This window comes from Barbus barbus, assembly GCF_936440315.1.
Source record: "Barbus barbus genome assembly, chromosome: 47".
Classification (NCBI taxonomy): domain Eukaryota; kingdom Metazoa; phylum Chordata; class Actinopteri; order Cypriniformes; family Cyprinidae; genus Barbus; species Barbus barbus.
Genome location: NC_136725.1, coordinates 22,269,203 through 22,283,036, shown reverse-complemented (window position 1 = coordinate 22,283,036; position 13,834 = coordinate 22,269,203). Strand labels below are relative to the sequence as shown.

The window sequence follows — 13,834 nt, the reverse complement described above, 5'->3', positions numbered from 1 at the left end:
ATTTTGAAATATAATGCATGAGTGCTTTGGAATAACAATAAACAAAAAAAAAGTATTTAAAAAAAATGCCGTGGATTTATATAACCTGATATATTTACAGTTCAAACACCTTCAAAACTTTTGAAAAAAAAAACACAGTTACTATATTGTAGAATATATGGCTAATTGCTGGAAATTAAGGTTGTAAAAAAAATGAAAAAATGTTATTTGTGAAAAATGTCTCGCTGGGGACTTTTATTTAGAAATCGTTTCAGTGCGCATGCGCAGTTTGTCTCCTTCACTGTGTCCTGTAGCTGAAACACAGGACACACTAAATCTTCGTTTCGCATCATCATTTTATTTCTGTCTCAACAACAACATCATCCTGGGTATGAATTTATCATTGTATTTTTAACTAGACCGCAACTTTAACCGCCAGCTTTAAATATCGAGCCAGCACAGAAGCTCATTTTCATAACCTCACCCTAGTTTATATTTAAACACCTTTTCCTTGTTAACCGTGTAGTTTTGTGCTGATCATGAATGCTTAAATGTGACGTTTTACCCTGTCTGTGCAACATGTTTGTGCTTTCTGCATATGATTAAGTCTTTCCTCCAATCATGATTAGAGTATCAGCTCAAGACCACGCCTCCTCATGCATCAACACACATAGCTGTTTCTTTACTTCTCAAGTGTAAGATAATGCATGTATCTGGTATTTTTCTAACAGAAGTATTATAGCAGTTTTACCATCAGTTTTTCTGTTCTTGATTTCAGTATTAATGTCAGTAAATATACCTACCCTAGATAGGCAGTATTTTTAGGGATGATAAACATGTTTAATGCTCTAAAATGCTGCCCATTTTATTTGTACTGCAATTTAAAAACCCACATGGACAATAAAAATAGATGCACAGTATTAAGGAGGCTGGTTGGCATAATTATTGCATGCAACCAAGTTATAATTTGCTGGTTGTCCACTTATTTTCTAGTATCTGACCGACCCTCGTAAAATAATGTTTTAATGCATTTATAAGTGAGATGTGTTGGCAGTCAGAATGCAGTTATGTACAGATCATGAAAGCTTAATTTACTAGGCTAGAAAATGAATAACTACTATGAACTACATTCACACAATGGGTTTGGTAACTGATGATGCCATTTTGTGGGTTTGCTTTATCTGCGGATTGATCCCCGGTTTCATTTTACATTTTTGTAGCTTACTTATAACACCATTGACAGTTTAAATGTGCTGATATTTCCCCTTTCGTTTATGTATCAGATATAATGGCTGTTCCTCCTGCATACTCAGACCTGGGAAAAGCAGCCAAGGACATTTTCAGCAAGGGATACGGTGAGGAAACTCACTCTGTCCTGGAAAAGTTGTTTGCTTTAAAGGCAAATTGCATTCTACTGTATTTAATGTCTTTGTTTTGTTTGTAGGTTTTGGGATTGTTAAATTGGACCTCAAAACTAAATCTCAAAATGGAGTGGTGAGTTAGTTGTTGTTTAATTTCTAGTAGTGCTTTCTCCAATATAAAACTAAATTATATTTTGCATAAATAAAATTTAAGACTATTTTAAGGACCATTAAAGGAATAGCTCACCCAAAAATGGACATTTGCTGAAAATATACTTATCATCAGGCCATCCGAGATGTAGATGAGTTTGTTTGCTCATTGGAACAGATTTGGAGAAATGTAGCATTACATGACTTGCTCAGCAATGGATGCTTTGCAGTGAATGGGTGCCGTCAGAATGAGAGTCCAAACAGCTGATTAAAACATCACAATAATCCAACCACTCCAGTCCATCAGTTAACATCTTGTGAAGCCAAAAACTGCCTGTTTGTAAGAAACAAATCTATCAATAATGCCATCATTTAACTTTAAAACATTGCTTGTGGCCATTATCCATAATAATGCTTCCTTGAGTGAAAAAGTCCACTTTGGAAAAAAGTAGTCCTCTCATATAAAATAATCCACCAACATATTTGTTTAGAGCTGTTTTCACTCATAAACGGTCCTTGATCTGTGTGTTACTTGTGGATTATTACTCTCGTTCTGACGGCACCCATTCACCGCAGAGGATCCATCGGTGAGCAAGTGATGCAATGCTACATTTCTCCAAATCTGAAGAACCAAAGTCAGCTACATCTTGGATGGTCTGAAGTGGAGAACATTTACAGAAAATGTACATGTTTGGATGAACTATTCCCTCAAGGTGTCATTGTTCTCATGACAAAGAAGCAAATTTTACTACCTTAATGCTTAATTGTCATGTATGTCATCATTAATGCAATTTCTGTGTCTTTGATGCACCATTTTGGGAAATGCATTTAGATGGTAAGACTATTGTAGGAGTGTTGGTGTGATGTGGGATGTTTCACTCTGAAGGCCCACATGTCTCTGTGGTCTCCATCACACATCATTTACCATACAGGCGGAAGTGCCTGAACCTTTATCTTGATGTCAGTTATTCGTGGGTACTATTTTCACGTCGTGTGAATTTATTTTTGAATCATTTTTCTCTGACTACAGAACCAACATTGCTCTAGAGTTAAATAAGAGTCACGTCCCATCAGTGTTTCTGGGTCACAATCAAAATAAACCTGATTCTGTCACATCGCTCGCCATCTGCCATGCAGTAATGTCATGAGACACCTGCTCACACTGTCCTCTTCATGTTCAGTGTCTCTTTTATTGTTTATTTAATGTGTTGTTTTTTAATAATGCACAAATATAGACTTCCTGACAGATACTTTTAACTGTTAAATACAGGTTTGTTGGTAACAGTGTTGTTATTTTTAACTAAAAGTAAAATTAACACTATTAAAACTGTTATTAAAAAATTGAAATATCAATAATTTGGTAAATTAATAAAAAACAAATTTGTTAATTGATAATTACAGGGTTTTCCATAGCGGTGTTGTTGTTTTTAACTGTAATTCAAATTAATATTATTAAAAATCTGATTGTAATTGAAAAATGGGTAATTCGGTAACTGAAATAAAGCTGAAATAAAATAGATATTAGATGAAAAGCTTAAACTTTGTAGAAAAAAATTAGAAAGGATGCCTTGGCATGAAGTACTAAATATACTAAAACTGAAATAATTAACTAAAGCTATTTAGAAATATTTCAACGTATTTAATGAAATAATAATATTTAAATAATGGGTAAAAACTAACAAATGACAAAAGAAAAAATACATTTACTAAAACTTATACTAATTGAAAACTTAAAATAAAATAAAAAATGAATTGAACATATTAATAAATACTATAATAGTGTATAAATAATAATCATTGGTAGAAAACAAAAAGCTTAAAATGGCCAAATATCAGCTAATGAATTGCCTTCACTAAAGATGATTTCTTAATTAGAATTGTTAGTAATTGTCAGTAAAAAAAAGTCCAATATTTATCTTTACTATCTTCTCTGATAGTAAAAAAAAAAGTGAAATTACAATCTGAAATCAAAACATTGAAATATTGAACACAAAAGTAGGTAACAGTCTAGTGCTTTTAGACAGATATGATAAAAAAGCTGTTTGTTGCTAAACATGCCTAGTTTTATTTTAATTTTTTTAATCCTGTTCATAAACTCTAATCCAACTGCAGGAGTTCAACACATCTGGATCCACCAACACGGACACGGGAAAAGCTGGTGGGAGTTTGGAGACCAAGTATAAGATGAAGGATCTGGGATTGAGTTTAAACCAGAAGTGGAACACAGACAACATGCTCACTACAGAAGTGTCTGTGGAAGACCAGGTCTGATCACACTCTCCTCATGACCTTTGACCCCTATTGAGTCACACTAAGTATGATCAAAATGGTTTGCTATCATATTCATAACTTGTATCATCTCCTCAGCTCACGCAGGGGTTGAAAGTGGCCCTGGATATGTCTTTTGTACCAAACACAGGGTGAGTTGTTAGTATCTGACGCATCAAGGCTGGTTTGATGATTTTGTTTGATGTCTTTGACAGTGTTATTCTGTCTTTAGCAAGAAGAGCGGTAAACTGAAGACTGGCTACAAGCGTGACTTCGTCAATGCGAGCTGCGACATTGATTTTGAGGGTCTGGTTGTGCACTCTGCAGCGGTTCTGGGAAATGAAGGCTGGCTCTTGGGTTACCAGATGGCGTTTGACACGGCCAAATCCAAACTTGTGCAAAACAACTTCTCTCTGGGATACAAGGCCGGAGATTTCCAGCTTCACACCAATGTGTAAGAATCAATGAAAAACAAGAGGGGAAAATACTGATCAGTGGATTTTAAGTTGATTTTGGCAGAAATTGCTATGAAAGCTTGTTTTTGCCACAGGATGAAAAAAAAAATTAAGAAGGAAATTGTTTTTTTCACACAATTCTGAGTTTGTATCTCTCAATTCAGTTTTTTTTTTTTGGGAGATATAAAGTCATAATTATGGAAGCAGAATAATGACAGTAGTTTTTGAAACATTCTGTAGCGATTTGTGGAATTCAGCATGCTTTATGTTTCAAAAACTATTGTCATTATTCTGTTTCCATACATAATTGTGAGATAAAAAAGTGAGATAAGTCGCGATTACTTTTATTTTTTCATTCTGTGGTGGAAACAAAAAATCAGAACTGCGAGAAAAAATCAGAAATGCGAGTTTATATATTACAATTCTGACTTATTTGTCAGAATTTAAGCTCGTAATGAACTTTTTAATATTTTTAAATATATTGATTTAGCTAGCTACGATCTTGCTGACATTAGGCCTCCAGTAATCACTTTGTGCTTTGTCACTTTTGATATGAAACTAAATCTGAGTTTTCAGCTCAGTTACAGTACAAAATAAACATGAATTTAACATCAGAAACTACGAAATCTTACAGTTTACCGATATGAGAATCACTCAGTCAGTGTTTCAGTCGCGGAAAGAGGTCAATGAAACACCTAGTGAGGGCATTTTGCTAAATATATGCAAACACTGGATTACATATTCATTATTTGTTTACTTAACCTTTTCTTCAGTATTTAATGCATGTTTGAATAAAACTTTTCGTATAATATTGTGTGCAATTTAAATGAATCAGTTGTTAATTTTAAGCTTTAATATTATAATGTACTAATTGACAGGGTGTGCTTTATAGTTTACAGTATTAGTTTATATATCTAAATGATTGTATATTAAATTGAATCGAGATCAGAATTCATGAAATTTGTGTCAACACCCAGCCTTAGTACATATACAGGTCCTTTTCAAAAAATTAGCATATTGTGATAAAGTTCATTATTTTCTGTAATGTACTGATAAACATTAGACTTTCATATATTTTAGATTCATTACAACACAACTGAAGTAGTTCAAGCCTTTTATTGTTTTAATATTGATGATTTTGGCATACAGCTCATGAAAACCCCAAATTCCTATCTCAAAAAATTAGCATATTTCATCCGACCAATAAAAGAAAAGTGTTTTTAATACAAAAAAGGTCAACCTTCAAATAATTATGTTCAGTTATGCACTCAATACTTGGTCGGGAATCCTTTTGCAGAAATGACTGCTTCAATGCGGCGTGGCATGGAGGCAATCAGCCTGTGGCACTGCTGAGGTGTTATGGAGGCCCAGGATGCTTCGATAGCGGCCTTAAGCTCATCCAGAGTGTTGGGTCTTGCGTCTCTCAACTTTCTCTTCACAATATCCCACAGATTCTCTATGGGGTTCAGGTCAGGAGAGTTGGCAGGCCAATTGAGCACAGTAATACCATGGTCAGTAAACCATTTACCAGTGGTTTTGGCACTGTGAGCAGGTGCCAGGTCGTGCTGAAAAATGAAATCTTCATCTCCATAAAGCTTTTCAGCAGATGGAAACATGAAGTGCTCCAAAATCTCCTGATAGCTAGCTGCATTGACCCTGCCCTTGATAAAACACAGTGGACCAACACCAGCATCACTGACTGTGGGTACTTGACACTGGACTTCAGGCATTTTGGCATTTCCCTCTCCCCAGTCTTCCTCCAGACTCTGGCACCTTGATTTCCGAATGACATGCAAAATTTGCTTTCATCCGAAAAAAGTACTTTGGACCACTGAGCAACAGTCCAGTGCTGCTTCTCTGTTCAAAAGTGGCTTGACCTGGGGAATGCAGCACCTGTAGCCCATTTCCTGCACACGCCTGTACACGGTGGCTCTGGATGTTTCTACTCCAGACTCAGTCCACTGCTTCCGCAGGTCCCCCAAGGTCTGGAATCGGTCCTTCTCCACAATCTTCCTCAGGGTCCGGTCACCTCTTCTCGTTGTGCTGCGTTTTCTGCCACACTTTTTCCTTCCCACAGACTTCCCACTGAGGTGCCTTGATACAGCACTCTGGGAACAGACTATTCGTTCAGAAATTTCTTTCTGTGTCTTACCCTCTTGCTTGAGGGTGTCAATGACGGCCTTCTGGACAGCAGTCAGGTCGGCAGTCTTACCCATGATTGCAGTTTTGAGTAATGAACCAGGCTGGGAGTTTTTAAAAGCCTCAGGAATCTTTTGCAGGTGTTTAGAGTTAATTAGTTGATTCAGATGATTAGGTTAATAGCTCGTTTAGAGAACCTTTTCATGATATGCTAATTTTTTGAGATAGGAATTTTGGGTTTTCATGAGCTGTATGCCAAAATCATCAATATTAAAACAATAAAAGGCTTGAACTACTTCAGTTGTGTTGTAATGAATCTAAAATATATGAAAGTCTAATGTTTATCAGTACATTACAGAAAATAATGAACTTTATCACAATATGCTAATTTTTTGAAAAGGACCTGTATACTTCTCATTATCTCATTATCATAATTGACTGTCAATAATTAGTTAAGTAAAAGAAAAACATTTTGAAGGTATGCTATTGGTCTAATACGTTCTAAGGATGTGAAGTGTGTCGTGTGTCACCAGTAATGACGGAGCTGAATTCGGAGGATCTGTCTATCAGAAGGTCAGTGATCAGCTGGAGACGGCCGTCACTTTGGCCTGGACTTCAGGCAGCAACAACACGCGCTTCGGAGTTGCTGCAAAGTACCAGCTAGATAAAGATGCCTCGTTGTCTGTAAGTTGCCAATTTTCACACAACCACATTATGTTGTTGAGCAAAGGATAATTCACTTGTATGAATTCAGTTAAGTCAAAAAAACACTCTATGCAAGTACGCAATCACACATGCAAATTCTTGGCTAATACACTGCATGCTTGTGGTTCCGTTGTACATAACAGCGGTGCTGGCAATGCAAATGCAGACGTGTCTTGCATTATGATTCACGTTATGACACATTTCACAACACCACGTCAAACCAAGGTTTGTCTAACAAGAAGCATCTGCATCCATGTTGTTTTTTTGGATTATTCTCAGGTCTAAATCTGCCCTTACAGGGAAGTTATATTAAATATTAAAAGCTTGGAATGACCAACCTGAGTATGTTTTTTTTCATTATTTCCTCATAACAGGCCAAAGTGAACAATGCCAGTCTGATTGGAGTTGGATACACTCAGAGTCTTCGACCCGGTAATCATGTTATAATTATTGTTTATGATCTCTGGATATGAATAGCATAACCGTTCTACAGTATGCAGTATGTAAACTGCAGTTTGTGAATTTTCTGTAAGCACCAAATACACAGATGACATCTGCCAAAATGTTCAATATACAGCCAAAGCATTGCAGGGAGTACTTTATCTGAGAATGCAGGGCATTTCATTTGAAGCGTGAAGAATGAATCAAGAGTGATTTTTAGCATCTTCCTTTTTGATTTTTTAAGCATATTACTGGAAGTTGAGGCATTAGGAATAGTTGTACATGTACATTTACTGAAACTTTTCTCACCCTCAGGAAATCTAAAATGTAGATGAGTTTGATTCTTGGAAACAGATTTTACAGACTTTACTCACCAATGGATCCCCTGCAATGAATGGGTGCCGTCAGAATGAGAGTCCAAACATCTGATAAAAACATCACAATAATCCACAAGTACTCCACACCACTCCAGTCCATCAGTTAACATCTTGTGAAGCCAAAAGATGTGTGTCTGTAAGAACACATGAATGTATGAATGTATTATTAAGACTGCTAAACTTCAACCGGTTGCTAAAATATGAGTCCATGTTTTTTCAGTGAAAAAGTCAACTCATCTGAATCAGGAGAGAAATATGCACAGATCAAGCAGTTTACCAAAATCATTTTCTAAACAAATATGTCTGTGGATTTTAATGTGAGAGGACAACAGGGTATAGACATTTTCACTGGAGGGAGCGTTATTATGGATTATGGCAAATAATCTAGCCATAAATGATGGTTTGAAAGTAAAAATGCCTTATTGATGGATTTGTTTCATACAAACATGCAGCTTTGGCTTCACAAGACATTAACTGATGGACTGGAGTGGTGTGGATTACTGTGATGTTTTTATCAGCTGTTTAGACTCTCATTCTGACGGCACCCATTCACTGCAGAGGATCCATTGGTGAGCAAGTGATGTAAAGCTACATTTCTCCAAATCTGCTCCCACAAATTTACATTTTGGATAGCCTGAGAGTTAGTAAATGTTCAGGAAAATGTAATTTTTTTTTTGTAAAATAAAAATTGATTACAAATGTACTTTTAAAAACAAATTTATTTCACTGAATTTTACATGCAACAGTGAGATTGTGACAGCAATGTCACATACTACTGTTTAAAGGCGTTGATCTTTGCATACGGCATACAATTTGCTAAAAAATGTACAAAATGCTGTTTCAAAACTAGTAATTATTAATAAATAGTACGCAGTATATACTCCACAATATGTAGTACACTAGTATTTCATTCCAGTTATTTTGTGACCAAAGTTTTATTTCTTTAAGATACTTATTAACCTCTTTGTACATCTTTTAATGTCTTACATTCTCTTTGTCCCAATGTAAAGGTGTGAAACTCACTCTCTCTGCCTTGATCGACGGAAAAAACTTCAACACCGGCGGACACAAAGTAGGACTGGGTTTTGAACTGGAAGCGTAGCTGCCGTAGTGCAAAAGACACCGAAGAAGAGAGACCCAGTCCTCATGTTGTCCCTCCTACATCACACACTAGCACTCGATGACTAAAAACACTTAGCGGCATGTTGATGGTTTTTGCAAGTCTGTGGGAGCTGAGTGATTCAATCTCAACTGGCCGTAAGATCTGGCCTTCTAAGGGAAATATTTGCAGATCACCTCATTTATTTAACCACAGCCGTATATTTATGTAGAGCACCTAGAGCAAACCAAATTACACAAGTAGCGGTAGATTTGCAAGCTTGGAGTGTTTCTCTGGTGATGTCAGGGCATGCTAAGCAATTGCGTTTGATTTATCGCGTCAGTGAGCGAAGGTCATACACTTGCATGGTCGTAGTTGAGGTTACTTCTCAGGATGCTCAATCAAGAGTGATGTTGCACTTCTAGGGCTTTAGGCCTCACAGAAAATTGAACAGACAGCATGTGTATTTTTAGAACTTGTAACACTATCATTTTCACACTCATTGGTGGTTAGAGAGCAACTCTGTATTGTGGGAAAATATGCCGCTAGCAAACCATTTCAAAAGTGTTTCGGTGAGCTTTTTGTGCACTGAACTCTTTATGGGCACAGATATAAATGCTTTTTCCATATTACTATTATATATATTGTTGTTATTATATATATATATATATATATATATATAATTTTGCAATCTTGAGGAAGTTGGTCTTTGTACCTAATTTTTCCAGTGGAAATTGAGAAATTTTAATAAACAAAGAAAATTTTAATGCTGTTTTGTGTTATTTAGAGTTGTGCTTGTTTCATGGACCTGCTTCACAGTAAAAGTATTATGAGAAATACAGTACCATTCAAAAGTCTGGGGTTAGAAAGATTTATTAAATAAATTAATACTTTTATTCAGCAAGGATGTTTCAAAAGTTTCAAAAATGTATTATTCAAATAAATGCAATTTTTAAGGATCTTGTGACACTGAAGACTGGATAGCTTTGAGCAAAGGAATAAATTACATTTTAAACTATATTCAAATAGAAAACAGGTACTTTAAATTGTAATATTTCACAATATTAGTGTTTTTACTGTATTTCTTAATCAAATAAATGCAATCTTGGTGAGCAGAAGAGACTTTTTTTCAAAAACATAAAATCTTACACACCCCAAACTTTGAAACCGAACTGTTTACCACTTTCTTTACAAATATAATGTAAAACTGTACAGCAAAAAAATTTTATACATAGAATGCACAATGAAATGTGAAAAAAATTGTCATTTTCATGGCACCAATAACAATTTCCTCACGTTGACCATCTGCACGGCAGATTTTGTTTCAGAGAAGGTTCACTTTTGCCACAACCTGCCTGCATCCGGTGTGAGAAAATTCCTGTTCGCCAACTATATAGTATGATAGTTGTTCTGCAAGCCTTTCTACATGGGATCGATCTGGGTAGAATCCTTCCCTGGACATCTCGTCAATAAAACAATCCATTACGTGGCTCTTCTCCAAAAGCATAAAGGGCAGGAGCTCTGCTTCCAAAAATAGCACGTGGCATCTTTCAAGGTAGCTACGCAACCAAGGGTTCAGCTCCTGACTCAAGCTCAAACGGCCTGAGATGGCGACGCTGGAGTTGTGCAGAACGAATTTGGTGATGTCTTCATGTCCCAGGTTGCTAATGAGAATGTAGATGGCGTTTAAGTATTCGTTGTTGTTTTTGGGATTAATCAGTTCTTGCAATGTGTCCAGCAACTCCCTGGGCATATGTTCCACTTCATCGAAGATAAAGACCGGTATCTTCTCTTCTTCCTCAGCCTGAGTGACCATTTCCGAGACGTGAGAGTCCAGAGATTTGGTGCATTGTGGGATATCGTCGTCTGTTGGGCAATGGTGCAGAACGAAGTACTGCATCACCAAGTCATCACCAACAACTGAGCGGAAATGCTGAGCCAGTAATCTGCCAACGTGGCTCTTCCCAACTCCAGTGGGTCCATGGAGCGACAACACTAAAGGTTTATTGTGTACATAAGTTGACAAATAATCACGTAAATGACCCAGAAGACTCTCTGCCACTTCCTGTTGGCCAAACACTTCCCTTTTAAGGGTTTTCTCCAGTCCATCTAGATCATATTTAAGCACATGGTCGTCCAAGTTCTCAATGGCGTTGTAAACTTGTAGAAATAAAATGATGCACAACAAGTAGAGGCAGTTCTTTGCACGACTTCTCTCTTTTGTGGGTACGGCTCTCAAACTGCTGCTTGGATACAAAACCCGTCCCTTCCTCTTTTTTTTTCCCTTGCGCTGGGAGGAGGGGTTAGAGTTTATGGGCTCTTGAAGATTTTCAAAAGTGAAAACATTTGGGCGGGTGGACCGTGGAGACACGAAGCTCTGAGACGACGTCGCTGCTATCTCAAGACGCCGTTTTTTGATGGCTTGGTACTTCTGGCGAATGCGCACCATGGTGCGTACGCTTGAGGAGAACTGGGAGAAGCTTCCTGTGCCATTTTCCTTTGTCTCTTTCGGATGGTCTCCTCTCAGCCTCTCACTGGGATCTTGTTCTCCCATCTATGGAAAGCAATGAAAAAAATTATCAAAATCAGACATTATAAGAAAGACGAATAAATTTGAGTAATTACCATGATAAGAAATAAGGATTGCATTTCGAAATCCAGAGTAGTTTTTGCAGGATTTTCCAACAGGGGAACGATAGCAATAAAGGTCCATAAGGTACATAAAGTACATAAAGGTCTCACCACTTTACATGATCTATTCGAGGGGAATACTTTAATGTCATTTGACCAATTAGTCATCAGGTACAGTATTCCACTTCAGGATTTTTTTCGTGATTTACAATTAAGAGACTTTGTGAAAAAGGACACTGCTTTCTTCACAAACCAGAAAGGAGATTCAGAAGTTTTGGGTTATGGTTGAACAAGAACTTAATGTTATTTTGTCTAGTAATATTGGCTGTGGTCCAAAACACATGTTGCTTGGAATATATGATTATATTATCTTAGACAAACATAAAAATACACTTTGCAAGTTCCTAACATTTTGTGCAAGAAAATTTTTATTTTTTTAACTGATTAAGTGATAAAGCCCCATCTAAGACACTATGGCACAGGGTCATATTGGAATATGTATCATTAGATTACTTAACCTGTGCTTCTTATAGCAAAGATGCCATATTTCATAGAAGGTGGTACCCATTTCTGATATATATGGGCTTAGATATATCCTCTATTCTTATTAGAGGGTTTGTTTAATGAGGTCTAAATATATGTAGTATATTGAAGTATAAATAAGGCATATTGTTTGTACAGTTATGTCATTCTTTTTTTTCTGTTATTATAATTATTTTTTTCCCTCTTGTTGGATTTGGAATTGTTTGTAATGTTTGAAAATTAATAAAAACATTTAACCCCCATTTAAATGGAGGCATATGCATTCAGATAACGAACAGTGAGAGGTCATTATAGACGTGAATTATTAGCAGCACCAAAGTGCAAATGCAATCTGTTTTTAGTGGCATGGCCAGTTAGTGGCATTGGGGCAGGACCAAACTTGGTTAAAAAAAATGGCACAAATTAAATGACCATTGTACATTTCTGCTTCTTGCATTTTTCGTTTAGCATGCTCACCTCAAAGTAAGCGTGCTTTCTGTCCTAAATGATCCTGACTAACTTTTCAGTGCATCATGAGTCATGACTCATGTAAACAGCATACATCATAAACTCAACCTCTGCTTTGTGATGCACATTGCAGTTTGGTGCAGTTTGCAATTGCCACAAAACAGCAAGAACAGAAGCATGTTGCATCAACGTCATTCACTATTTTCAAGCTGTATTCACCTCGGCTGCAGGCTGAAAGACTGGCGTCAAAAACTATACACATGCAAATGATACTCCATTTAAACAAGTTTCACCTCAACAGAAAACAAAAGAGCTCAGCTTCAACAAAAGCTATGCTCGTATTGTCCGATTATCAAGTATCAAATGACAAAAACAATAATTCTTGCTCCTAAGAGGCCTCTCCGTTTTTACCCTACAATGAAATTGAATCAGAAACATGAAGCCTATTTGCTTCAAACAAAAAGAACTGACCTTGGAACTCTTATGAAAGCTTCTCAAAAGGTGCATTTAAACTAAGTTTCTTTGCAAATGGTACGTTCAACATTCCACACATTCTGACTTTCCTTCACGAGCCCCTCTGCCAAAGCAGGTATGGTTTACTTCCTGGAAATCCTTTTTCTCACACCCCTTTTTGGAGAACTAAAGCAATGCATGCAAGTGCATGACCAGACTGCAAGTCTGAAGTTTCCCAGCAATTTAATCTCTAGAGTGGTTTTGCTCAGATGAGGGAAGTTAAGTAAGACTAGACAGTTGCCTCAGCTAAAATGGTTAAACTTTATCAGATGCAACAGAAAAACATACAGGAAGACAAATGCAAAACTTGAGAAGGACAAACAGAGTATGCATTGTAAAAACAGAGCTGGCTTACCTTTGGAAAGCACTCTGGTGTGTGCTTTGGAAACATCAGATTCCTCTAGAAGCTTGCCTGATGAGCTGACTTCCTCACAGCCAGATGAACATTAACAGGCAGACTTTTGCAGCTCCTCCTCCTCTCATACAAACCACACCTCCCTCATAAATGCAAGAAACAGAACTTCTGATGTACCTTTGTGCATAAAAATAGTCTGTTTGCACTTTGTTGTACGTCATTTGATTCAAACAATGAACTGGGAAACTGATTTGAATTGTTGAAGTATTGTGGAAAATGGGCATCATACACAGCTTTTGTTTTATTCTATAAGGAAACCCTATTAATCAAGAGAACTAGTAGAATGTATAATCTGTGTTTGCTGACGTAAG

The 13,834-nt window shown here is 36.7% G+C and overlaps 2 protein-coding genes across 3 annotated transcripts; one reads left to right on the top strand and one right to left on the bottom strand.

Moving 5' to 3' along the window:
• Positions 1-278: 278 nt before the first annotated feature.
• LOC306865474 (non-selective voltage-gated ion channel VDAC2-like) lies at positions 279-9,593 on the top strand. The gene is made up of 9 exons (XM_079410080.1): positions 279-368; positions 1,263-1,334; positions 1,424-1,473; positions 3,603-3,755; positions 3,858-3,910; positions 3,991-4,212; positions 6,886-7,036; positions 7,432-7,489; positions 8,886-9,593. The coding sequence occupies exons 2-9, from the start codon at positions 1,268-1,270 to the stop codon at positions 8,975-8,977; spliced, it is 846 nt and encodes a 281-aa protein (XP_079266206.1). The 5' UTR covers positions 279-368; positions 1,263-1,267; the 3' UTR covers positions 8,978-9,593.
• A 127-nt stretch (positions 9,594-9,720) lies between these two features.
• Positions 9,721-13,556, bottom strand: LOC306865465 (torsin-4A-like). 2 transcript variants are annotated; one of them, XM_079410069.1, is made up of 2 exons: positions 13,464-13,556; positions 9,721-11,528 (listed from the first exon to the last, which is right to left on the bottom strand). In XM_079410069.1, exons 1-2 carry the CDS (start codon positions 13,497-13,499, stop codon positions 10,299-10,301), a joined length of 1,266 nt encoding a protein of 421 aa, XP_079266195.1. In that variant the 5' UTR covers positions 13,500-13,556; the 3' UTR covers positions 9,721-10,298. The 2 variants fall into 2 exon arrangements, with proteins under 2 accessions (XP_079266195.1, XP_079266196.1); XM_079410070.1 differs by lacking the exon at positions 13,464-13,556 and adding an exon at positions 13,067-13,216.
• Between the last annotated feature and the right edge of the window lie 278 nt (positions 13,557-13,834).

Bases quoted from the DNA above. Each gene is read 5' to 3' on its own strand.
- LOC306865474 (XM_079410080.1), top strand. From the start codon at position 1,268: ATGGCTGTTCCTCCTGCATACTCAGACCTGGGAAAAGCAGCCAAGGAC. The intron at 3,756-3,857 runs GTCTGATCACAC...TCATCTCCTCAG, and splicing joins AAGTGTCTGTGGAAGACCAG to CTCACGCAGGGGTTGAAAGT. The intron at 7,490-8,885 runs GTAATCATGTTA...CCCAATGTAAAG, and splicing joins CACTCAGAGTCTTCGACCCG to GTGTGAAACTCACTCTCTCT.
- LOC306865465 (XM_079410069.1), bottom strand. From the start codon at position 13,499: ATGTTTCCAAAGCACACACCAGAGTGCTTTCCAAAG. The intron at 11,529-13,463 runs GTAAGCCAGCTC...TGCTTTCCATAG, and splicing joins CACCAGAGTGCTTTCCAAAG to ATGGGAGAACAAGATCCCAG.